Source organism: Malurus melanocephalus, unplaced genomic scaffold, assembly GCF_030028575.1.
Source record: "Malurus melanocephalus ecotype Western Australia unplaced genomic scaffold, MMel_1.1 scaffold_13, whole genome shotgun sequence".
Taxonomy (NCBI): domain Eukaryota; kingdom Metazoa; phylum Chordata; class Aves; order Passeriformes; family Maluridae; genus Malurus; species Malurus melanocephalus.
Window position 1 is genome coordinate 282,727 of NW_026623245.1, and position 19,569 is coordinate 302,295.

The 19,569-nt window shown below is 41.5% G+C and overlaps 1 protein-coding gene across 3 annotated transcripts in view; it reads left to right on the forward strand.

The window, feature by feature from the left end:
- CFAP61 (cilia and flagella associated protein 61) overlaps positions 1–19,569 on the forward strand; it is an 86,754-nt gene that overhangs the window by 29,572 nt on the left and 37,613 nt on the right. For all 3 annotated transcript variants that reach the window (XM_057381704.1, XM_057381686.1, XM_057381696.1), the window contains 2 exons: positions 8,790–8,917; positions 19,078–19,176. In XM_057381704.1, coding sequence (XP_057237687.1) covers positions 8,790–8,917; positions 19,078–19,176 — 227 coding nt within the window. The remainder of the gene's footprint in view (positions 1–8,789; positions 8,918–19,077; positions 19,177–19,569) is intronic.

Here is a 19,569-nt window from a genome sequence, read left to right on the forward strand (position 1 = left end):
CCACCAAGGAGGGGGTGGTATGTGTTGCCCTCCCATGGATTCCTGGCCTGCTCCCTCCTGTCTCTGGGAGGGAGTGTGAGCTGTGTTTCGTGGTATTGAAGGAAACAAAGATCCTTGCTCCTGTGGGCTCTTTGGCAGAGCTAGATGTCAGCTGGAGGTATGTACTCCTAAACTCCAGAAATGTATCCTATAAACCTACAGCTGACTGTYACCTATGTGGCTATTTACCTGCAGTTCTCCAGTCACCCTCTTCTCTCCAGGMCTTTGTGGCATTTTTCCATGGTTCAGTTTTGCTTCTGGTTTGAGCTAGGCTTTTGGTTTTTGTTTCCTCTTGCCTGATTGCTGAAATGACTATGACTCCTGAGAAATACAGAGCTTAGGGAGCTCTYCCTGCTCTTCCCCTATTTTCCCATCCTTTTCATGAACACTGCTGTAGGTTTTAAGGCCTTCACAAGTTTTTTCACTCTTTCTCTTAAACCACAACTCTGTGCTTCATTTTTGCCTCAGAAGCCCTGCCACTCCCCAAGCAGTGACTCAATTTCCTGAAGGACTGTAAATTCTTCCTTATTTCTTCTTTTGTCTTGAGATAGCAAATATATTTTGCTGCTGATTTTGTGTGTCTGCTCCTACCAAGCTCTATCTCCCATTGCTCTGCTGAAGAGATTTGAATAAATTGGCTAAGATTGGGCTAAGAAGGCACAAGCAGGAGATGTTAAACTTGCCTGTCTCCCMTTGCAGCCCTCTGGAATGAAGGTGTGCTTCTGCCAGGGGCTCTTTGGCACAGTTGCTGGCCATCTGATTTGCATCCAGTCCTGAAGTGTCCAGATTTTGGCATACCTGTTGARCAGCAAGTGTGGCAGAGGTGCCACATCTTGGCTCAGAATTGCATCAGCCACAACATCTGCCACATTGGTTCAGGGCACAGACCTGACAAAGCTCCTGCCTGCTTATTAGATCACACATTCTGTACAGCTGTGCTAAAGCCAAAGGAAATCTCTAATTTTTGTATTCTGGATTGGCAGCCAGTGCTGAAGCGCCAACTGGCAGAAGATCCAAAGATTCAAACTCTTAATTCCCTCAGCATTAAAACAGATTAGATTATTATTGTGGTTTGCACATCTGTCAGTCACTGCAGTCATGTTGCRCAAAAAACAGTCAGTTACAACAGAATTCTGAATATCTTAAAAGGTGCCGCTGGCCTTCACAATGCATGTCATTATTGGTGGAGTAGAAAACTRTAGATAATGAAATAATTTTTAATTATTTCTTCATAAATAAACAATTTATAAACTTGTTTGCTTTCTCACCATCTGGGAGCATTCTGTTCTCCATCTGCTTCATGTAATTATCAATGTAAGGGAAGAATAGGTGATATAATTAACAAGAATAACTGATCTGCAATGAAGAACAAAAATGTCACACATCTGTTGAATTATTTCTTTGGTGGTGCCCTTTTATTATTATTCATACTGCTGGGTTTATTATATTTTTATTTCATGGCTGCATTCAAACTGTCAGGTTTTATTGCACAGTTTAAAATTGTTTTTTCTGCTCTAGCTCATAAAAAGAAGGAAGAACAGTTGCAGAAGCCCGTGAAGTGTTGTATAAATTTAGTTAGTTTGGTGTGGAGTTCAAATAGAAAATGGAGGCCAAGGCASTGTGAATTCAACAGTTTCCAGTGCAACGTGGAGCTATTTTTGTGTGTTTGATTCTATGATGATGCTTACGGTAAAGGCTTATGAATAAATGGCCTGAGAGTAGTTTAAAATAGTAATTAAAACAAGAACATGAGTGAAATATATCCTTGCTTTAAGATTCATCTTAGAATTTGTTCCATTGCAGTGTATGTTCACACTTACGTACTCGAATTATGAATGTAAGAGCCATTCTGGATGATTCTGTGTTCTGTGACCTTTTCATGTCCATTATAAAGTTGCAGGACTTCAAAACAGTATGTATTCACCACATTTTCTTAAAAGAAAAGGAGAAATTAATAATCAGATAAAACCAGAAAAAAATCTCAAACATTCTTGAACTTGACAAACTTTCCCTTGTGAGAGAAGCTTGTTTAAAAAAGGAAATGAAACTAATCTATATGAGTGCTGTATAGAAAACTCACCCCGAGATGCTGATGTCCCCTCCAGCAAACTCCTGGGGAGCTTCACTCTCTGTGGCTTCTACTTTCTGGTGTTTAGGCCAGTTCATTACCARTTGCCTGAACCTTTCATAGTGCCCAGACTGAGCACATGCCCTTATCTTGACTTGGGCATGCAGAGAAGCAGAAAGGACTCAGAACTGACAGACTGACTGTTAACAACACCTTTCTGTCAAGTCCCAGCCAGTCCATAGTGTATAGCTTGAAAATTTTWGCTTAGTTGTAATAAAGGTAATGAAAACAAGAACTTAGAATCAGTTTGTAARACATGGGGAAAGAATGTCCACAGATGCTACCACAGAACAATCTGTTCTGAACAAGYAAAGCTCTTTGTTTCTAACTGCAGCTGAGAGTGAGACAAGATTTGTCACCTTATGTCTCCAAAGAGAAATGTCAAGAAGGTAGAGAGTGCCAGGATCAAGTACTGTGAAGCTCCAGAATCTCTTTGAGTGTGTGCCCATCCTAGGCACTGGCCATTCCCCATCCTGGTCCGCAGGCATGACCATAGGAATAGCCAGCTCCCTTCTTGGAGGTGCTTCTGGAATAGCAGTGCTTGGAGTATTTCAGGAAAAGCAGTCACAGCTATTTTATGCTCTCATTGTCTGCCTTGGAGCAAGCAAAGTGTGTGCTGGCTTGATAGAGCATAGAATTGTTGGAGTGATTGGGGGCTTTGTTCTGRCAATTTCAGTTCTGTTTCAACTGTGTGCAGTTGAAGGACTGGAATGCATTGAATATGGCAAAAATATGGAAAGTTTTTGAGGATTTGGATTTTTTTTAATCATTAGGCCTCTACTAAGACAACAAAGAATAAATATAGCTGAGAGTCTAGGGAGGGTGGGCAAGAGAATTCCCTGCGTTTTAGATATCAAGGCTCATGTATCAAAGTTAAAACAGCAGAGTTCCTTCRTGTTGTAATTTGTGTGTGGTTGCTGGGATTACAAACAAAGGCTTGGTGTGGATAGTTTTCACTTAACCAGGGGAGTAGTATTAATTTTTAAAGCTGTAACTGTTGCTTAAGATGCTTGTATGCTTGAGTAATGAATTTTTAATGCTTTTGTAGTATGTACATTGATGAAAATCCATTATTTATTGTTCKTCCCCTTGGCTGGTGAAGGTGATGATTTTATAGCATCAGTAGGCACACAAACAGGCATTCTGAAGTGAGACTGAACAAATTTCCTCACTGTAAATGTCTGTGGGGATTGTGTGATGCTGCCATTACATTTTGTTTGGAAGGCTGAGTGTCACACCATTATGGGAGGCACCAGATGGCATCATTAACAGGAATGTTTACCACTTATGTGCATGTGTGAAATTAAAAGTAAGATGACCTATCTTTGTTTTGAAAGCATGGTGTCAATGCTGTACAGGTGTTAATGACATTTGCAGTAAACTGAAATAGGCACTTGTGCTTACAAACAGGTCAGACTTGGCTTAAAGGTTTTTCAGAACCATTTGTTAGATTGACTTTGATAATTCCAGCTTGTAAGGAGGACACAGATACTTTTGCCACAGAAAGGTAATGTTCACTATTATATAATGGAGAACTATGGCTGCTTTCACTAAAACGTGACTCTCTGACCCTACAAATCAATCTCCCCTCATATCCCTGTACCAAATGTGTTTGTACATTTGTACATCAAATATATTTGTTACCACACATTCATTATTTTCAGTATGAAATGTTATGATTTTTTAAGGTTTTTTTTCGAGCTTTTAACTTTATACCTCTCCTATGTTTTTCAATTATTTCAGTATATTGAAAATAGCTGCCTCTGTTGTCCTGAGTCTGTACTCAGGCATTGTGAGGTGCCTCTGCCTTCTCTCAGCTCTGGCTCCACTCCTGTCACTGGKGGATGTGTGAGTGTGGGCAGCTGCTTCTGCAGGCTGGCTCTGGGCTCCCCGAGACCAGTACAAACTGCCCCTTGGCTGCTGTTCCTGTGCACAGTCCAGGGCTTCCCTTAGGGCTTCTTTCCCCAGCAACTGCCAGGCATGTTCCTGTCTCAGAGGGATGTGGAGATTATGGGGTCAGTCTTGAGCCCAAACCCAAGTTTGTATTTGCTACTTGCTTTCATTTTGCTTTAGGAATAGCTTGTGGGATAGAAATATGCCATAGACAGATGACCTGGGAAGCAATGACTGCTGTCAGGGGACTAGAGCCAGCCATGTGCTTTACCCCCTTGCCAGCTTGAATGTTTTGATTGAGTTCCTGTGCCTTCCTGTCCTTCCCTTTCTTCCTGGAAGGATGRGGGAGAACTGAGCTCTCTGAAAGTGGCACCATTCTGAGTTCATTTCTGTGGCCTTTGGAGCWGAGCAGCGAGCAATCATAAGGTCCTTACATGAGTGTGAACTGCCCAGCCGTCTCTGGGCTGAGGATCCAAATGTCAGTGCTCAAAGGGAAAAAGAGCAGCTTTTTACCATGGTAACAGTGGTTCTGTGAGGAAATTAAATAGATGTGTCCATGCTCTGCTSTCCTCTGCTGCTGGTTGGAGTTACRCAGGAAATCCCTGGTTTCATACATTCATAGGGAATGGCATACATTTGGTTATAAATATAGAGATGTCTTTTTCCAAAAGCYGAGGATCAGCATTTAACCATATAGGTGTAATAATACTGACTTCATTCATAAAGGCCTTGAGGATCSGTGGATGAAAATCTTCTGTAAAGGCAAGGTATTATCTGTCCAAGCCACAGTTTCCAAAGAAGAGCTCTTTGACAAAGACAAAACAATTAAGGCTGCACTCTTCATCACTGTTTCTTTTTCTRTTTTCTTTTCCCTCTGTTTCTGGTGTTTATATAAATCTGTGAATGCTTGGAAACAGCTTTTGAAAACATGTTTGCAGAGATTTCTAATGAGGCTTTTTGGAATGTAGCTAGTATTTAGAAAACAATTCCTAATGTAGGCTGAAAAAGCATGCATTTTCCAATCAGTTTTGTTCATATCACCTTGGTAAACATCAATGTTTCTTTTTTTAACTTGTGGTTCAAATGGAGCTTGTAATTAAAAGAGCTCTGTTTGCTCACCTTCTTGTTTGCCTGCCACTGTTGCTGAGCTCGGCAGTACTCTAGTAACAGATTTGTTAATTGTTTTCACTCCCAGAGGTTTTTACAGTAACAGTTCAAATCTTGTGGATCCTCTGGAGCAGTAACTGTTGCTGGGTTTTCTCAGTAACAAATGTTTAATTAAAACAAAAGCATTGCAGGCAGATGTAAAGTCYCAATAAAGTCAAGCCTAAATTTAGTGGTCAGACTTGATGGCCTTGGAGGTCTTTTCCAACCTAAAGGATTCTGTGATGCTATGGATTCTGCACCATTAGGGAGGCATTGCATGAGGAATCTGAGAGGGGTGCAGCAGCTCTGAGGCACCACTGTGACATTTTTTGGTGTTCAATTTCTGTGTTTTTTTGTTAGAMTGAAACTAATGTTTGCTATAAACCCTGACCGATTGCAGAACAATTATAATAAATGTACGCAGAAAACCTGCAGCTAGCCCAGGGTCCAGTGTTTAAAAACAGAGCTGAAAGGAGCTACAAAATATTCTGGATGTGAGTTTRTACCATCAATATGTAATGTAAAGTAGTGAGTAAATGTACCATGGATCCATTCCCAAGGCATGTGCGAACCAGACAGGAGATCTGATCATGAAGCTCTGTGTGGTTGGAAACTGCAAAGGAAATAATGTGTTTGCTGAAACCTAATCAGTATTTCATGTCTCTTTTCCCATTGGTTGCTTGGGGTAGAAGGATGTGTCATTTCTGGATGCCATAAATAAATCCTGTTCTGGCCCATGTTGTGCCATGGGATCATAAGTGAAAGCCATGTTTCACATGCAGGGTGTGTGTTTTCAGTGTCTGGGGACTGCATCAGCATTTTAATGCAGTCCGGTTTGAAGCCTCTGAGTGATGGCACTGACTGTCCATGTGCAGGAATAGTCCCATGATTTGATGCCAAAGGGCCACCACTGCCAGCTCYACTGTCTCTCTGCCCCCAGATGGGAGCAGAATGGAAGGGGGGCAGGGATGCCARCATCCCAAATAATCATTTGATAACCAAAGACAATCCTCTTTTCTGGGCCTACGTATGCCTTTTCTACCAATGGCAATTAATGCTTTTTGCCTTGCATTAGTTAATGATTGCTGGTTTATTTAGTAGATTGGGTACAAAATAAACATGTTAGTTTGCTATTGACCTATCAATTATGATGTCTGATTACCCCTCTGGGGARCACATGTAGCCATTTATCCTGACATTTTGTTAAAATAGGTGGTATTATGGGACCAATCCACCTAATTCCTTACTCCCTGGGGCTGTTTAGTGTACTTAGCTGTAGAAAGGTGATTTCTGGAGCATGACAGCTGTTGGTGTTGGGGCCATTGTGTGGGGAACAAAATAGGTTATGTTCTGCTCATAGGCTGCCTTTGTGTCACTGATACAGAAGCCATTTCATAAATTAGACACAACTCTTCCCAGAGAGATTGTATTCCTGCTTTCATTGCTGGWGTGCATTAAAATAAACCACCAGGACAGCAGTAAAAGGAGATGTTTGAGCTTGGCATTGCTGTGAGGCCTTTTGTGTTTGTGCTGTCTGCTTCTGGCATTCCTGCCTATTTTTGTTGATTAAGTACATTACAAATAGTTTCTTTCCATGTTTTTTTACCATTTGATTAATTTATTAAGAGCCACATTTCAACACAAACATCACTTAATCATTTTTCCTCTAGAAGACATTGTTTTTTTATAAAGTTGCAAGTCAGTGTGTGCAGCAAAACCCAGCCTGTCAGAATTCCTGTCTGCCAGTCCCAGGAATGTGAATGCTGGGGTGAGGACATAGTGTCCTCCATGCTTGATTATGGGATGGGGAGAGCTCCATGTGTGTCAGTGTTGGCAGAGGAGCAACTCCTGTAGCTGGTAGATAACCATTTAGTGTGTTATAAAAAACAGAGTTTGATTTTGAGCTGTGGGAGATGTCTGTAACACTTGGCACTGGTTCTTGTTTCCTAAAATCTCTTCYAAAGGTGTATATTTTCAGTGAAATACAAAGGGCTTTTTTAGTTTTTGAAATATGGAAGTGTTACAGACAGTTTAATTTATGATGAAAATCCTTTTTGTTGGCAGTTTCTTCTGTAAGAAGTGTTCAGCCATGTTTGAAAGCACTGGCTTTGWATGGGTTTGTGGAGGTTCATGATAGGGACTAGCCTATGTCCTCTAAAATCCTGRTTTGAAGCAGCAGGGTGGTTCTGTCCCTTGCCCAGATATTCTTCACTGTGGGCATGTGCTGGCTGCCACACAGCTGACYTCTGTTAAGCAGCCACCCTGGGCTGGCATACTTTTTGAGATATCTTCTGGAATTTTCCCAGGGCAGTCCAGTCCCTGAGATGAATGTGGCTCACCACTGGATGTCATCGTTGCTCTTTGGTGAACTGCAACTCAAAGTACATTTATCTGGCAGTAAAAAATAATGCTGCCTGACCAAAGGTGACATTTAATTTTGCCACATTCTAAATGACTTGCTATACGTTCATGCCATTTGGCAGGGAATTGATCCATAATGCTTCCTTAAGGGACAGGACAGCACTCTAGTGAGTTCTACAGTGTGGTGGGGCTGTGCTGAAACCTCAGCTGTGGAGCTCCACCAGAGCAAAGACATGGCATAAAAGATCTCTTGGGGATCTCAATGTGCCATGTACTTATTGAGRAGGCACATGTAATTACCACAGCTTTAAAACAAAGTACTTAYTCTTAATCTAATGASTTACTCTGTCAGCTGATATATAGAGGATATATTTCTACTGTACTTTTATGGGAGGAATTTAGAGGACTTAATTTTATTAGTGTTGTCTCCTATTTGTAGTAGWGGAAAACCTGTTTGAGGCCTTGGCTTGCTTTCTGCCTAAGTGCCRCAGCAGGAATTTATAGGAGAAGTGTCTGACAAATAACAAAAGTTATTCCATTTTGTATTGGTCTTCCCAGTGCATTTATGAACCTGCAGTTATGCGTTCTGTGAAATGGGAATGTAGACAACCTARAGCAATAGGGAAAATGCAAAGTGTGTTGTACTGCGAGATGGAAAGTATTTCCCGGTCTTTCATCAGATATTTGAAAGCTGAATATAGTCAGGGTGGAAAAAAARATGTATTTAAGAAAAGGCAAGGATAATTTTGGAAAGGGAATTTTCAATTAAACACACAAAGACACTCAAAATATAAGTTCCTCATTAATTTACAAGGAGAAACATTTCCATAAATAAACCTTCAAGAGCAAAAATTGCTCTAGAAGGTATAAAAATGGTTTTAGCCGTATGTATATGCACAATGTTTAAGTGTTTGTTAAATGGCAGAGTGATAGCAGAGTCAGTGTTTTGTCCTCTCCTGCAAGGATTCCAGAGAATCTTGATGAGGAGAAGCCAGACATTTCAGTTCTTGTAATTTTCTGTGACCTATTAAATATGCACATATTCTGTGTATTTTAGTACCACTTATCTGATGCTGTGCACAGAAAAATGGTATTAGTCATGTCAGTGRGCCGTAAGAAGTTTTGTGTGAATGCAAGATAATGCATCACTGAGATCTTAATGATTCCTAGCAGGCTTTGACTATTTTTTAAATGCATTTCTTTGTCTTACAATTTTTTACAGCTGAATTATTCTTTGAATCACACAAATCGGAAGCTGGTGCTGGAATCTAAAGTGTGTATCAACACTAGRATTGTGGTGGTTGGTGCATCTGATGTTGGAATCTCTTTTCTGGAAACATTGGTTTTTTGGTGAGTTTTTAATTTTATTTTCTTTACTGAAAAGGATGCGTTCCCTTTCGTGTGAAGAGGGTTGTTTTTACATTAAAGTGTGCCTTGAGTCTGTCTCAATACTGAATGTTAAAGGTSTGAGCACCTATGGATGTAGGGATGGTGTGGCATCCTGGATGCCTTGGGACTCACAGGATTCCAAGCAACTCCCAGTTGCACATGGATCCTTAAGGTGAAGGCACRCTGAAAATGAGAATTGAAAACACTTGAAGTCCCTTTGACCTTTGTTCTTAAATCACCATCTCATGCGGGGAGGTGAAGTCAATGGCCCCTGGCATGTGCTCCTGGGCAGTATTGACCATTAAAACCAGTTGTGCCCAGCAGGGTCCCAAATCTGTCTGAATYCCCTCTTCCCTAAATCTAAGGCAGGGTGACCTGTGGGTGAGTTCTGCTGTGTAACAGCCTTCCCAAAGGCAGGACAGGGTGCTCTCTCTGGTGTTTCACTCTTGTACCACCTCCACAACAATTTCAGGGGCTTACTGGGGTGTCAGACTGTGAGAATGCAGTTCCTTTGATGCAGYTGGTGTTTTCTGCAGTTTAATCACACATACTTGAAATATCATGAAAGACTTGCAGAAATGAATATAAAATTGAATTCTGAACATGATTCTAACATCAAAATGCAGCAAGAACTTAAAGAGTCTGGTGATTTTATGGGAGACAGAGAACGGAAAATTCTGCCTTTTTTCAATTAAGCCAGGAGTTTGTATTTCTACAACATCCATTGATAACATCACAAATTATATTTTCAATACATCAAGGGAAGAATAAGTTGAAGTGCTTTATAGGTGTTGTATTGCTGGAGCAGCCCAGAGAAAAATTTCTTGCCCTTCTCTTAGTTCTTGACTTCCTGTAAAGCATATCTCAAGGTAAATAGTTTCCTCTCATCATCGTGTTCTCAGCACCTTTTAGGTTTTCAGTTCCACCCCAAATTCAGTTAAACATGCACTTTAGAGCTTTTAACCCCTTACTTGTTACTCACACTGTGGTGTCTGTTGCTGCTCTTGTTATAGAACACTGTGGGGAAGCCAAAGTGGTTTTGTGCTCCAAGTGTGTCAGCTGAGTCTATCTGTAATGAACAGGCCTTTGCAGGTGTTGCCCTCAGAGCTCCTTCGGCCAAGGCTTTGCAGCCAGGGCTTGAGTTTCAACCAAACTCGGGCATTGTTGCTGCAGGACAAGCTCCTTKAGCTTGTCTTGGCACCCAGCCTCAAGCAGGGTGCTGCTTGGAGAACCACAGTGCCAGCAGGCAGCTCTTAGCGCAGTKTCACAGAATTTATATTAATAGAGGTATAAATTTGGGAAAAATTAGTTTTTAATTTTCACATCAGCAGCAARTAGCCTCCTGATCAATGTGAAGGCCTTTTAAAACAATTTGGTTTAATTTACTCATAATTTYCTAATATTCCCTGCAAAGGTTACCTGCTCCAAAAATAGCTGGATTGAATCAATTTGTGAGCCCTAATCCTTAAAAAGAGGAAGTAATTTTCTCATCGTTATTCTTCATACTTAATTATTTTACATTATCAGTCACCATGGAAACACACAAATGTAATTCACTTACTGATGTGGCAATTATTAGAACTCAGTCTTGCAAGTGTTTTCAACTTCTTTGAGACTGAAGAAATACAGTTTTCATTAAGCAGAGAAATGACCCTGAGAATGAGCTCTACTCCCCCGTGGCTGGGTGCCTCCCACTCCTGCTGTGCTGTAGGCAGCACATCCTGAGGGACACTGCTCCTGGAGCAGTGCCCCAGAGCAGCCATGGCACCAATGCTCACCCACCAAACCCCAAATGAGCTTTAGACTTTTCCATGCTGCTTGGGCGATGTGTGCAGGGAACTGATGGGGACCTCACAAGCTGCTGCTGCCTGCATTCACTGTGGGACATGTTGCTGGAGTCTCTGGAATCAGGCAGTCTCAGAGGACAGAGCACTGGAAYATCTACTAGAGTGCCTGATTCATGGGACACTGGTAGTGTTGCCAAAAAGTGTGTGGAATGACCTGTGAGTGGGGGTAGCTCCGAGTCCTGGAGAATCCCATCCTTGTGCTCCATCCAGTGCTAGGTCATACCGTTATTCAGGTTTCACCATGCAAGTAATGATCTCCTGCTGATTTTTTTTTTCTCAGAACACAATCATGTGCAAGTATGTGTTTTTAGTTGTAGTGCTGCCTTTCGTGAGGATGCACAGGGATTTTTTTTTTTTTTTTTACTGGAGAGCCAGGTGACTGATGGAGGCTGCAGAGCTGCAGTTGCAGGGACAGAGCCTGGTGCCTGGCCAGCTGTTGGTGTGACAGCGGCTCTGGGGGACAGCTGTGACAGTGGGTGCTTTTTGATTTGTTTGTTTGGGATGTTTGGATTTTTATTCTTTGCTAGTTTCTAAGAGATGGGCAGGGTAGCATGGTTATGCCAGAAGGGTACAGGATTACAAACCCCAGTGTTTCCAGTTTATCCTGGGGGCTGGCTCCTGGAGCAGCATGCAAACGCAGGCAGCAGGGATGGAAGTTTGGCTTAAGGAGCATGGAGCTTGCTCCCAGCAGTATTTTGTCACTGGTTCCAGTACAGAGAACCCATTGGCTCTTTGCGTATAGCTGTGGAAAGCACTGTTGTTTCCCAGCTATAGGGAAAACTGTTTTAATCTGTGATTTTGAAAACCTCCTTAATCCAACCCCTGTTGTAAACTGACTTATTTTCTGAGGATGTTGGAATGTGCATAACATGCTAAATGAGAAAGCCATAAATGAATGTTGCCTAAAATCACATTATTTCATAGGAAATTGTTGTGAAATTTATTTCCCTCTCCATGTGGGTGCATTGAAATAAATATTGCATTTAAAAACCAGATGGATTAAAGTACATTTTTGTCAAAGCCCTGGACTTCTCTCCCGACGTAGAATTGGAATCCAGCACAGTAAATCTGAGTTTTTCACTGCAGAATGGCATCTCTCCCTGGGAGTTCAGGGTACCCAGAATCAGCTCCGAAGTGGCAGGGTTCGAACAGGGYTCCTGACAGAGCCCGTTATCTGGCAGCACCGGGGTGCACAATATCCTGCACATCTGGCCTGTTTGGCAGTAGTTAGCATAATGCTTGCTGGTTAATTAGGCTTTTTATCTTTGCATTTGTCTGGGAACATCTGAAGCCTTCCATGTTGCCTGTCACTAATTAGTTGACTAATTAAATAGTTAGTGCTTACTTGCTGATCACAGAGCTAACACGTAATGAATGGGTTAGTGATGCCCATTGTTTTGTCCTATCTGTCTTTGCCACATGAGCYGACACACGTGTGCTTCCCTCTGCCTTTCCTTCATACCAAGGCAAGCCCAGGCCATGTGCTCAGTGTCACCGAGCCTACATCCCTCAGACATTGTTGTCTTCCATCGCTTCTGGTGAGCAGAGCTCAAATTGTGACAGAGATAAATCAGATGGGTCAAAGCTGACCTTGTTRCGCAGTCGGCGTCACAATGAATGCTGGCAGTGACTGATACCAGACACAAACAAGGGGAGAGGATGTGGGTCAGGATCAGCCTTTCTAACAGCCTCTGTCAGAAAATGAGACTCAGTTAGCGCTAATACCAACTTATTTTATAGTTATGGTCTTGCTTTTGAGACCGTCTGCAGTTTTAAATAAGATTATTTCAACTTGAAGTRCTTGCCCTTTAAACATATGCAAGCACTTGTCTGATCCCAGACTGTTCTTTCACACATGAAATTTGTATTTGTAGATTTTCTTGGTTACTATTTATATTTGAGTACTCCTAACTTCTTGGTGAGTGTTAAAACTGATCTTGGAAATAGTAGTTTTCTCATAAAAAGCCTGTTCAAAATTGGAATGAGTCACAAACGYTTTTATAGAATGCTGGGCTGCATCCATCATCCCCTCCTGGTGACTCAGTGGGACATCCATAGCTGTGAGCCTGGTAACCTGGTACCTCTGATCGACACAGCTCAGAGCAAATAACGAGCATTTCAAGTGCAAACACTACACCGAGGTTCTCCAGCTCTCTGSTCAAACCATGAAGGAGGTATAACCACTTTCTCTTCTGTTCATATTTAGTTTTGTTTGTAGTTTATTCCCAGAGCTGTGGAGGTAGTGTAGCACTGAGCCCTCCAGAGCAGTGTCCAGGCTGCCTGTGGGTTGGATTGAAAGCACAGCAGACTTTGCAGGCTGCTACAGTGGAGAAAAAGTGACTTGTCTGCTTAAGCTGTGATCCTTCCCACTAGAGATTAGTGTGGATTTGATTCCTGTTCATGTATGTGGGTGTACTCTGAGGGGCAGAGTGAGGATACTGACAAGYGGAGGTCACTAATTGAAAGGATGGATGTTTGGGATCCAGAGTTTTGGCCCAGCTGCCTCCTCTGCCAGCTGTGTCCCTGTCCTTCCTGGGCTGTCAGCTTTTTTGGGAAGACCTGGCACTAGGGCGGTGCATCAGGACATGCAACTTTGAGTCCTGTGTGCTTCTGCTGGCRGGAGGAGTATATGTGGGTAAACCTCAAGCCTTTCAGGTTCAMGGGCTGTCTGTCTGGTGGCATCTGGGAGCCTTTCTAGGGTATACACTCTGAAGGCAGCATTGCCAGATTTGCACCAGGCTACATAATGGAGTTAGAATACTTATCTCCTCTGCAATAGTTTGGAAAATTGGAGTTTGGTAGAGGAGACAGCCATAAAACCCCTACCACCTTAGTTTTAACATGGATAATTGGCCAATAATATTAAAAATGTCCTATTAGCAAGCTGGAATCTGTACTGTGTGTTATTCAGTGAAGCACTCAAACAGCAGCAGGCAAAGTGGTGAAGTTTCAACTATGCTTTAATTTTACTGCCCAATTTATGGTACTTTTATTTGTGGAAAATGATGTTGATGTCTCTCAACTGTGGTTTGGAATCTGCCAAGTGATTAAACAGCAAGGAGACTGTAACTACCAAYGCCATCATCAGATATCCCTCATTTTCTGTCTAGAAAAATAATTGCCCATTTTGAACAAAATAAATGCTGGAACACCTGTGGAATGAAAATTGAAATTTTAGGAAGGAAGTGTTCTCACTGAAGCAGTGGTTGGATGGTATTTTGATTAGGTCAGACTTAAAGCTAACTTACATTTGGGATGGTAGGTCTGCCCTTRTGAACTCTGTAGCTGTGAAAGCCTRTGGATGGGTCTGATTTAGCCATGTGTTTTGAGTGGGCCAAGGAAAAGAGCTCTTTAGATTTCTTGTCCCTGTTACAGAGCAATTCATACCATAAGGACTTTACCATGTTGGTTTTAGCAAGCTATATCCTGAAAATGCCCCAGATCTTGAGTGGATGCTCTAGTTTTTGTAAGCAAAACCGGTTGCTGGGAAGTGAGAGGTGACTGGAAGGGACAAAAGCAGTGACAGCCRCAGGAGGGGGCTGAGGTGTTTTAGAGAAATTAGTTATAAGATGGATGGGAGTTCAGAAGAARAAACTGGAAAAAGACATGTATGGTAACGTTCAGAGAGAAAGATTTTAGAGTGATATAAAACCACCTAACAAAGGAGGAATTAGCAAAGGAATTGGAAGGCAGCAGAGTCAGAGTTGCTGGTGTGTTTAATTATATTGTCTAGGAAAAGGATCAGCACAGAGGATGAAAGGTGAGAAATATAACCACAATAAAATAACCACACAGAARGAAATCTAGCATTAATCACTTGAAGGGGGAAGCATGAGAGGACTAGTTTCTATAACCTAGCAAGAGAATCCAAATTTAACTGGAGAGGAACAGCTTCTGAGACAGGATTGGACCTGTGTTTGCCTGGGATAGAGTTAATTTTCTTTCTAGTAGCTGGTACAGGACTGTGTTTGGATTATGAGAATAATGTTAATAACTTACTGATGTAATTGTTACTGAGTAGTGAACCATCAAGTTCAAATTTTGGTGAGAGACCCAGCTGCCAATGGTAGAGGGAGTAGCACTCCCAGCATTCATGAAGGGTGTTAGTCAAAGAGTGAAGGAAATGTTCTTTATCTCTTTAATGGACTCTTGTAAAGATGTCAAAAGGGGTGATAGTGGTGGCTTTCATGGCCTGGGCTTAGAGACTGCTGTTCTTTGGATGACAGCATCGGATAAAATCACCAATAAACCTGGCAGGAAGTTTCTGAAAAGAAAAAATGCAAAGTACTGTTGCATCAAAAGAGAAGTTTTTGAAGGGACCATGTTGTTTTAATATCAGGAGAAAGCAACTGTGGCATGATGAAATATTTTGCTTAGAGAGSAAGAGTTGTCATGGGCCAGGTTGTGTGGAAAGCTCCTCCTCGACCCTTGCATTGACAAGTGTCCTGTAAACATTGTGTTGTTGTCACTTCTTTTGTTGAGCAAATTCATTCACAATTTAACACTTTTTCTAAGGTTGATCCAAGGGAAAACTGGCTAATCTTTGTTTACTGGTAATTGAAGAGGGATAACTTGTAGATGGGCATCTGTTGGTCAGCAGTGAATCTGGAAWCCTGCTCTGGGGGCTGTAATTGATGCCGTTAGAGAAGGTTCTGAAGAAGAGGCAATTTTGGTAGGTGTTGATACAAACAACAAACCCTTCTGGTGCTCCTGAAGCCAGGTGTAGCTGCCCCCRGAGGCAGAGGCCGCAGAGAGAAGGGAAAAGGCTGGGGCTAACAAAGGAATTCAGTGGAGAGACAACATGGGAACACATTGCTTGGAAAGGGGCTCCAAGCAAGTCTGTAGTGCTARTATATTTTTCCTGGAGTGACAACATGAATGGGTGGTGTTTCTTTCTAGTTACTCATATGAGCACCTTTGTTAAGCTAGGCACTCCTATTTGGAGTTTTCTGTGGAGCTGGGAAAACTGTTAGAATATCTTTTCCTTTTGGAGAAGKCTCTTCTTCAAATCACATCCTGATTGCTGTGTCCTTTAAAAAAATCCTACTTTGGATAAATTGTTCTATTTACATGGAAAAGGAGAACTTTCTATATTTGCCTTGTGCAGTGAGACRGATACCTGGACATGCTGAGTTCCTGTGCCTTGAACCCCGGTTATGGCCTGCTGGGACTCTTTTATCATCATCTCTGCTTCTGGGCTCCTTCCTCCCAACAAAAATCTTAATGTTCCTTTTTTGTTTCAGGACAGAGATTTCTCTGATTTCAAAGTTTTGTTAATGCAAGACTTTATCACTTTTTACTTTTCTGTATTTAGTGCTGAAATTTGACTGGTTTTTACCATTTTCAGAATGATCTCAAGCTGCCATTTTTCTAAGGGCTTTGCTGCAGTGAAGCTGAGGATCCAGTGTCATTTACTTTTGGATGAGTGTAATATCAGATTTAAAAAAAATATTATGTGCACACAAGAACAGGGCACATAGTTAGCGATTTCAGGAGGCAGATAAAGTGTTATCTTCTGTCACTCTTTTATTTTTGTTTTTATTGATGACTGGAAAAATAATTTTAAAAATGAAAGATTTCAAATAAATTAACATGTTTGGGTTCATGGAGACCACTGCACTTTATTTTTTGTAACAAAAGTGAATTGACTTGTTGTGATAATGAGGGGTTTAATRAAAGCAATTAATTAAATTATTTGTTCAGGCAGTTTCCACCATCTAAGCCTCCATCATTATGCCACACACAGAAGGAAGAGAAAAAGCTAGCAAGACATCAGGCAAAAGATTCAGCAAATTGAGCAAGGAATATTATAACAGATTGACAAACACTAGTACATATGTAAAAACTGTACTAAAACTTTTTTTGTGCATCCTTTTGATTAAGCTAGTGAATTGGTAACCCGATTTTATTTTGAGGACAAGGGTGTTGAGACTCTTTTTGTAGCCGTCCTCTAGAGCCGTGCACTGAAACCCAACACCTTTTACTTATTTCCCTAGATACTCTAATCCCTCCCTGCTTTACCAGTATCTTTGAGCTGTTCTTCCCTCTGTATCCACAGCAACGTGAATCCCTGCTGGAATTATTTGCTTCTAAAATGCAGGTGCACTTGTTTAATGTTGTGCTGGTTCACACTCTTAACTTGAAGACTTTTTTACCAAATGGGAACCTCCAYTTTACMCTGTTTCATGTYGGGCATTATTATATTTATTAGCAGYATCTRAATCAATCCCTCTCCTGACACCCACTGCCTGTTTCTAGGGCCTTGGTTGTTTTCCTGTTAARAGCTTTTAGGCACCAGTAAGATTCAAAAGCTGTAGTTAGTAAGCGATCCTTTTGTTAGCCTAGAAATAATAAAGCTCAAAATCCTCAACCTGTCCCCCCGTGGTGACTCTGCCAGTGCCCGGCAGGAGCTGCAGCTCCCCTCTAGTGCTCAGGCTTGTCTTTAAGTGCCTGTATGTATGTAAATGTATTTTAAATCCCGGGGTTACTCATGCCAGCTACACTTTGAGAACCAGGCTTTTTTAACACAAGATAAGACGTTTCTTACTTATTTAAAGATTCTGATAATTTTCACAAATGCCACCAGCCTGTGCTTAAACACTGAACAAATTTTGACACTTAGCAGCAGCAGCAGTTCTCCTCTTTGTGTGGAAATGGGGCCGTTCTTTGCGTGGAGCTGTGCCAGGAGCTGTGCMGCTCTGCAGAGCCAGAGGCACTTGGAGTACAGGCACCAGCCCCAGAGGCTCTGCAGCTCTGCCCCTGCACCAGCCTGCCCTTGGGGGGGTCCAGCCAGGATGCTTTGTGCCTTGGTTTTCCTCAGCGTAAAATGGGAATCAAAGATATGACTTGTTTCATCTCATTTCATCCAAGGAGATGCTAATCAACATTTTGATGSCTATGAGATGAATGAGTGGGAAACATGAATTAATGTTTGGGGCATATGGGGATGCCATGGGAGCACTGAGGTAGAAGTAAATCATTAGTTAGTAAATCGTACTGGCTGAAAGGTCTGATTGAAGCCTCCCGCTCAGTGGGGAAGAAGGGAACAAATACCATATGACTGGGGAAGGCCTGGATGCCTGTGTGTGGACTCAATAGAGGTAGAGCATCTGCAGAGGAAAATGGTATGTGACCAGATCAATAAAGTGCATCATAGTGCAATCATGCAAAAGAGACRCACTAATGTTGCCTACAACTTTGATTCTGACATGTTTCTGATGTTGGCTCTCAAGGTTTKCGTCCTAAATATTAACAGTATTTAAACTTAATGTAATTGTAGCCCCTGGATTTGAGCACCTGTTGCCAAGAGGCCATGCAGCRTGTACAGATGACTTCAGGTCCATACTGAAAGGAAATCTCCTTGCTATCAGGGTGGTAGGATAGGAGGATGTATAGSATGTTTATGTCATTAATCCAATGTAAATAAATGCCAGGAAATGTGCTCTGTCAATGGGTGAAGTTACTGTAGTTGTTGTTTGCATCCCACGAGCGGCGCTCCCTGTGTGCAGATGGCATCACTCTTTACACTCTACATTCAGCTTTGTGGAWCAGGCTCACTCTCATTTACATGAAGACCATTTTGTATCACTCAACCAGCATAAGGTGGCAATAAATGAAGAGCAAGTTCTATTTACATCCACCTCTGCAGAGTGACCTTAATTTAAATGAGAATCAGGCCCATAATCTGTATAAATATATGCACTCTGTTACATTAAGGTTATTTATTACTTTGTGCTCGGCCTGAGTATGCATGGAGATTTACCACAGATAATCCATAATCCAGAATTAAACTATTAATATGCATTTTGAGAGGGGCAGCCATAACCTTGAAATTCCTTGGTTTAAGTATGACCTTTAACTTTGTTTGAATATATTTTTTAAATGTATGAATAACAAATTAACATTGGTTGATAAAAAACATTSTGATTCCTTTGTACCATTTGCATCAGTCCATCCTTAACTTACAGAAAGCCTTGAAGATTAGAAGGCTTAATCACTTGTAATATTTATTTGTTTTCAAATGTCAGATCACATTTAGTTCAACATACTGTCAGTCTTGTCCCCCTCCTTGCCCCAGCATTACTGAAACTGCAGTGGAAATTGTTCTTCTCTTTGTATCCAGAGATACCTGCATCTGAGCAAAGTGGAACACTTTGTTCCTGTGTAAAGGAATTGCTTTCTGTATCCTCCTGAACATGGAACAGAGGTATGCTGTTCTTTTGACATGCCTTCCGAATTTCTTTCAGCTGGGGCTGTTTGTTTTTCTTTCCCCAGGCCAGGTCTGAAGTTCAACAACCTGATCTTGATTTCCATTCATGGCCTTCCAGGAAAAGACCCACAGAGCTCCAAGTATAGAAGATTTTTAATTAACAGGTTTGTCTTCACATCTAAACATTTCCATAGCTCCTGCAGAAAACATAACACTTTGTAATTCTTGTGAACTCGTCCTAAATTTTAGATTCATCCATAGACAGCCCCAGAATACTCCAGTCTGTCTATCCAGCATGCACTCAYATGCAAGAGAAGTTGGACAGATTCATGATTAGGGGAATAGTGCAGTAACTTCAAGACAGCAATCCAAGACAGTGTTATACCAGGATAGTGGTCTCTGCTTTCCACAGCTGAAGGAAAATGGTGGAAGAGCCCTGTCTAGGGATTGTCAAACATTTCATGGGCTTCCTTATTTGCTGATAAATATAGTATCTTCCATCTAGTCAGATAAAATTGTACCCCGTTAAAAYTCATAATATGTAGTTCTCATTTAAA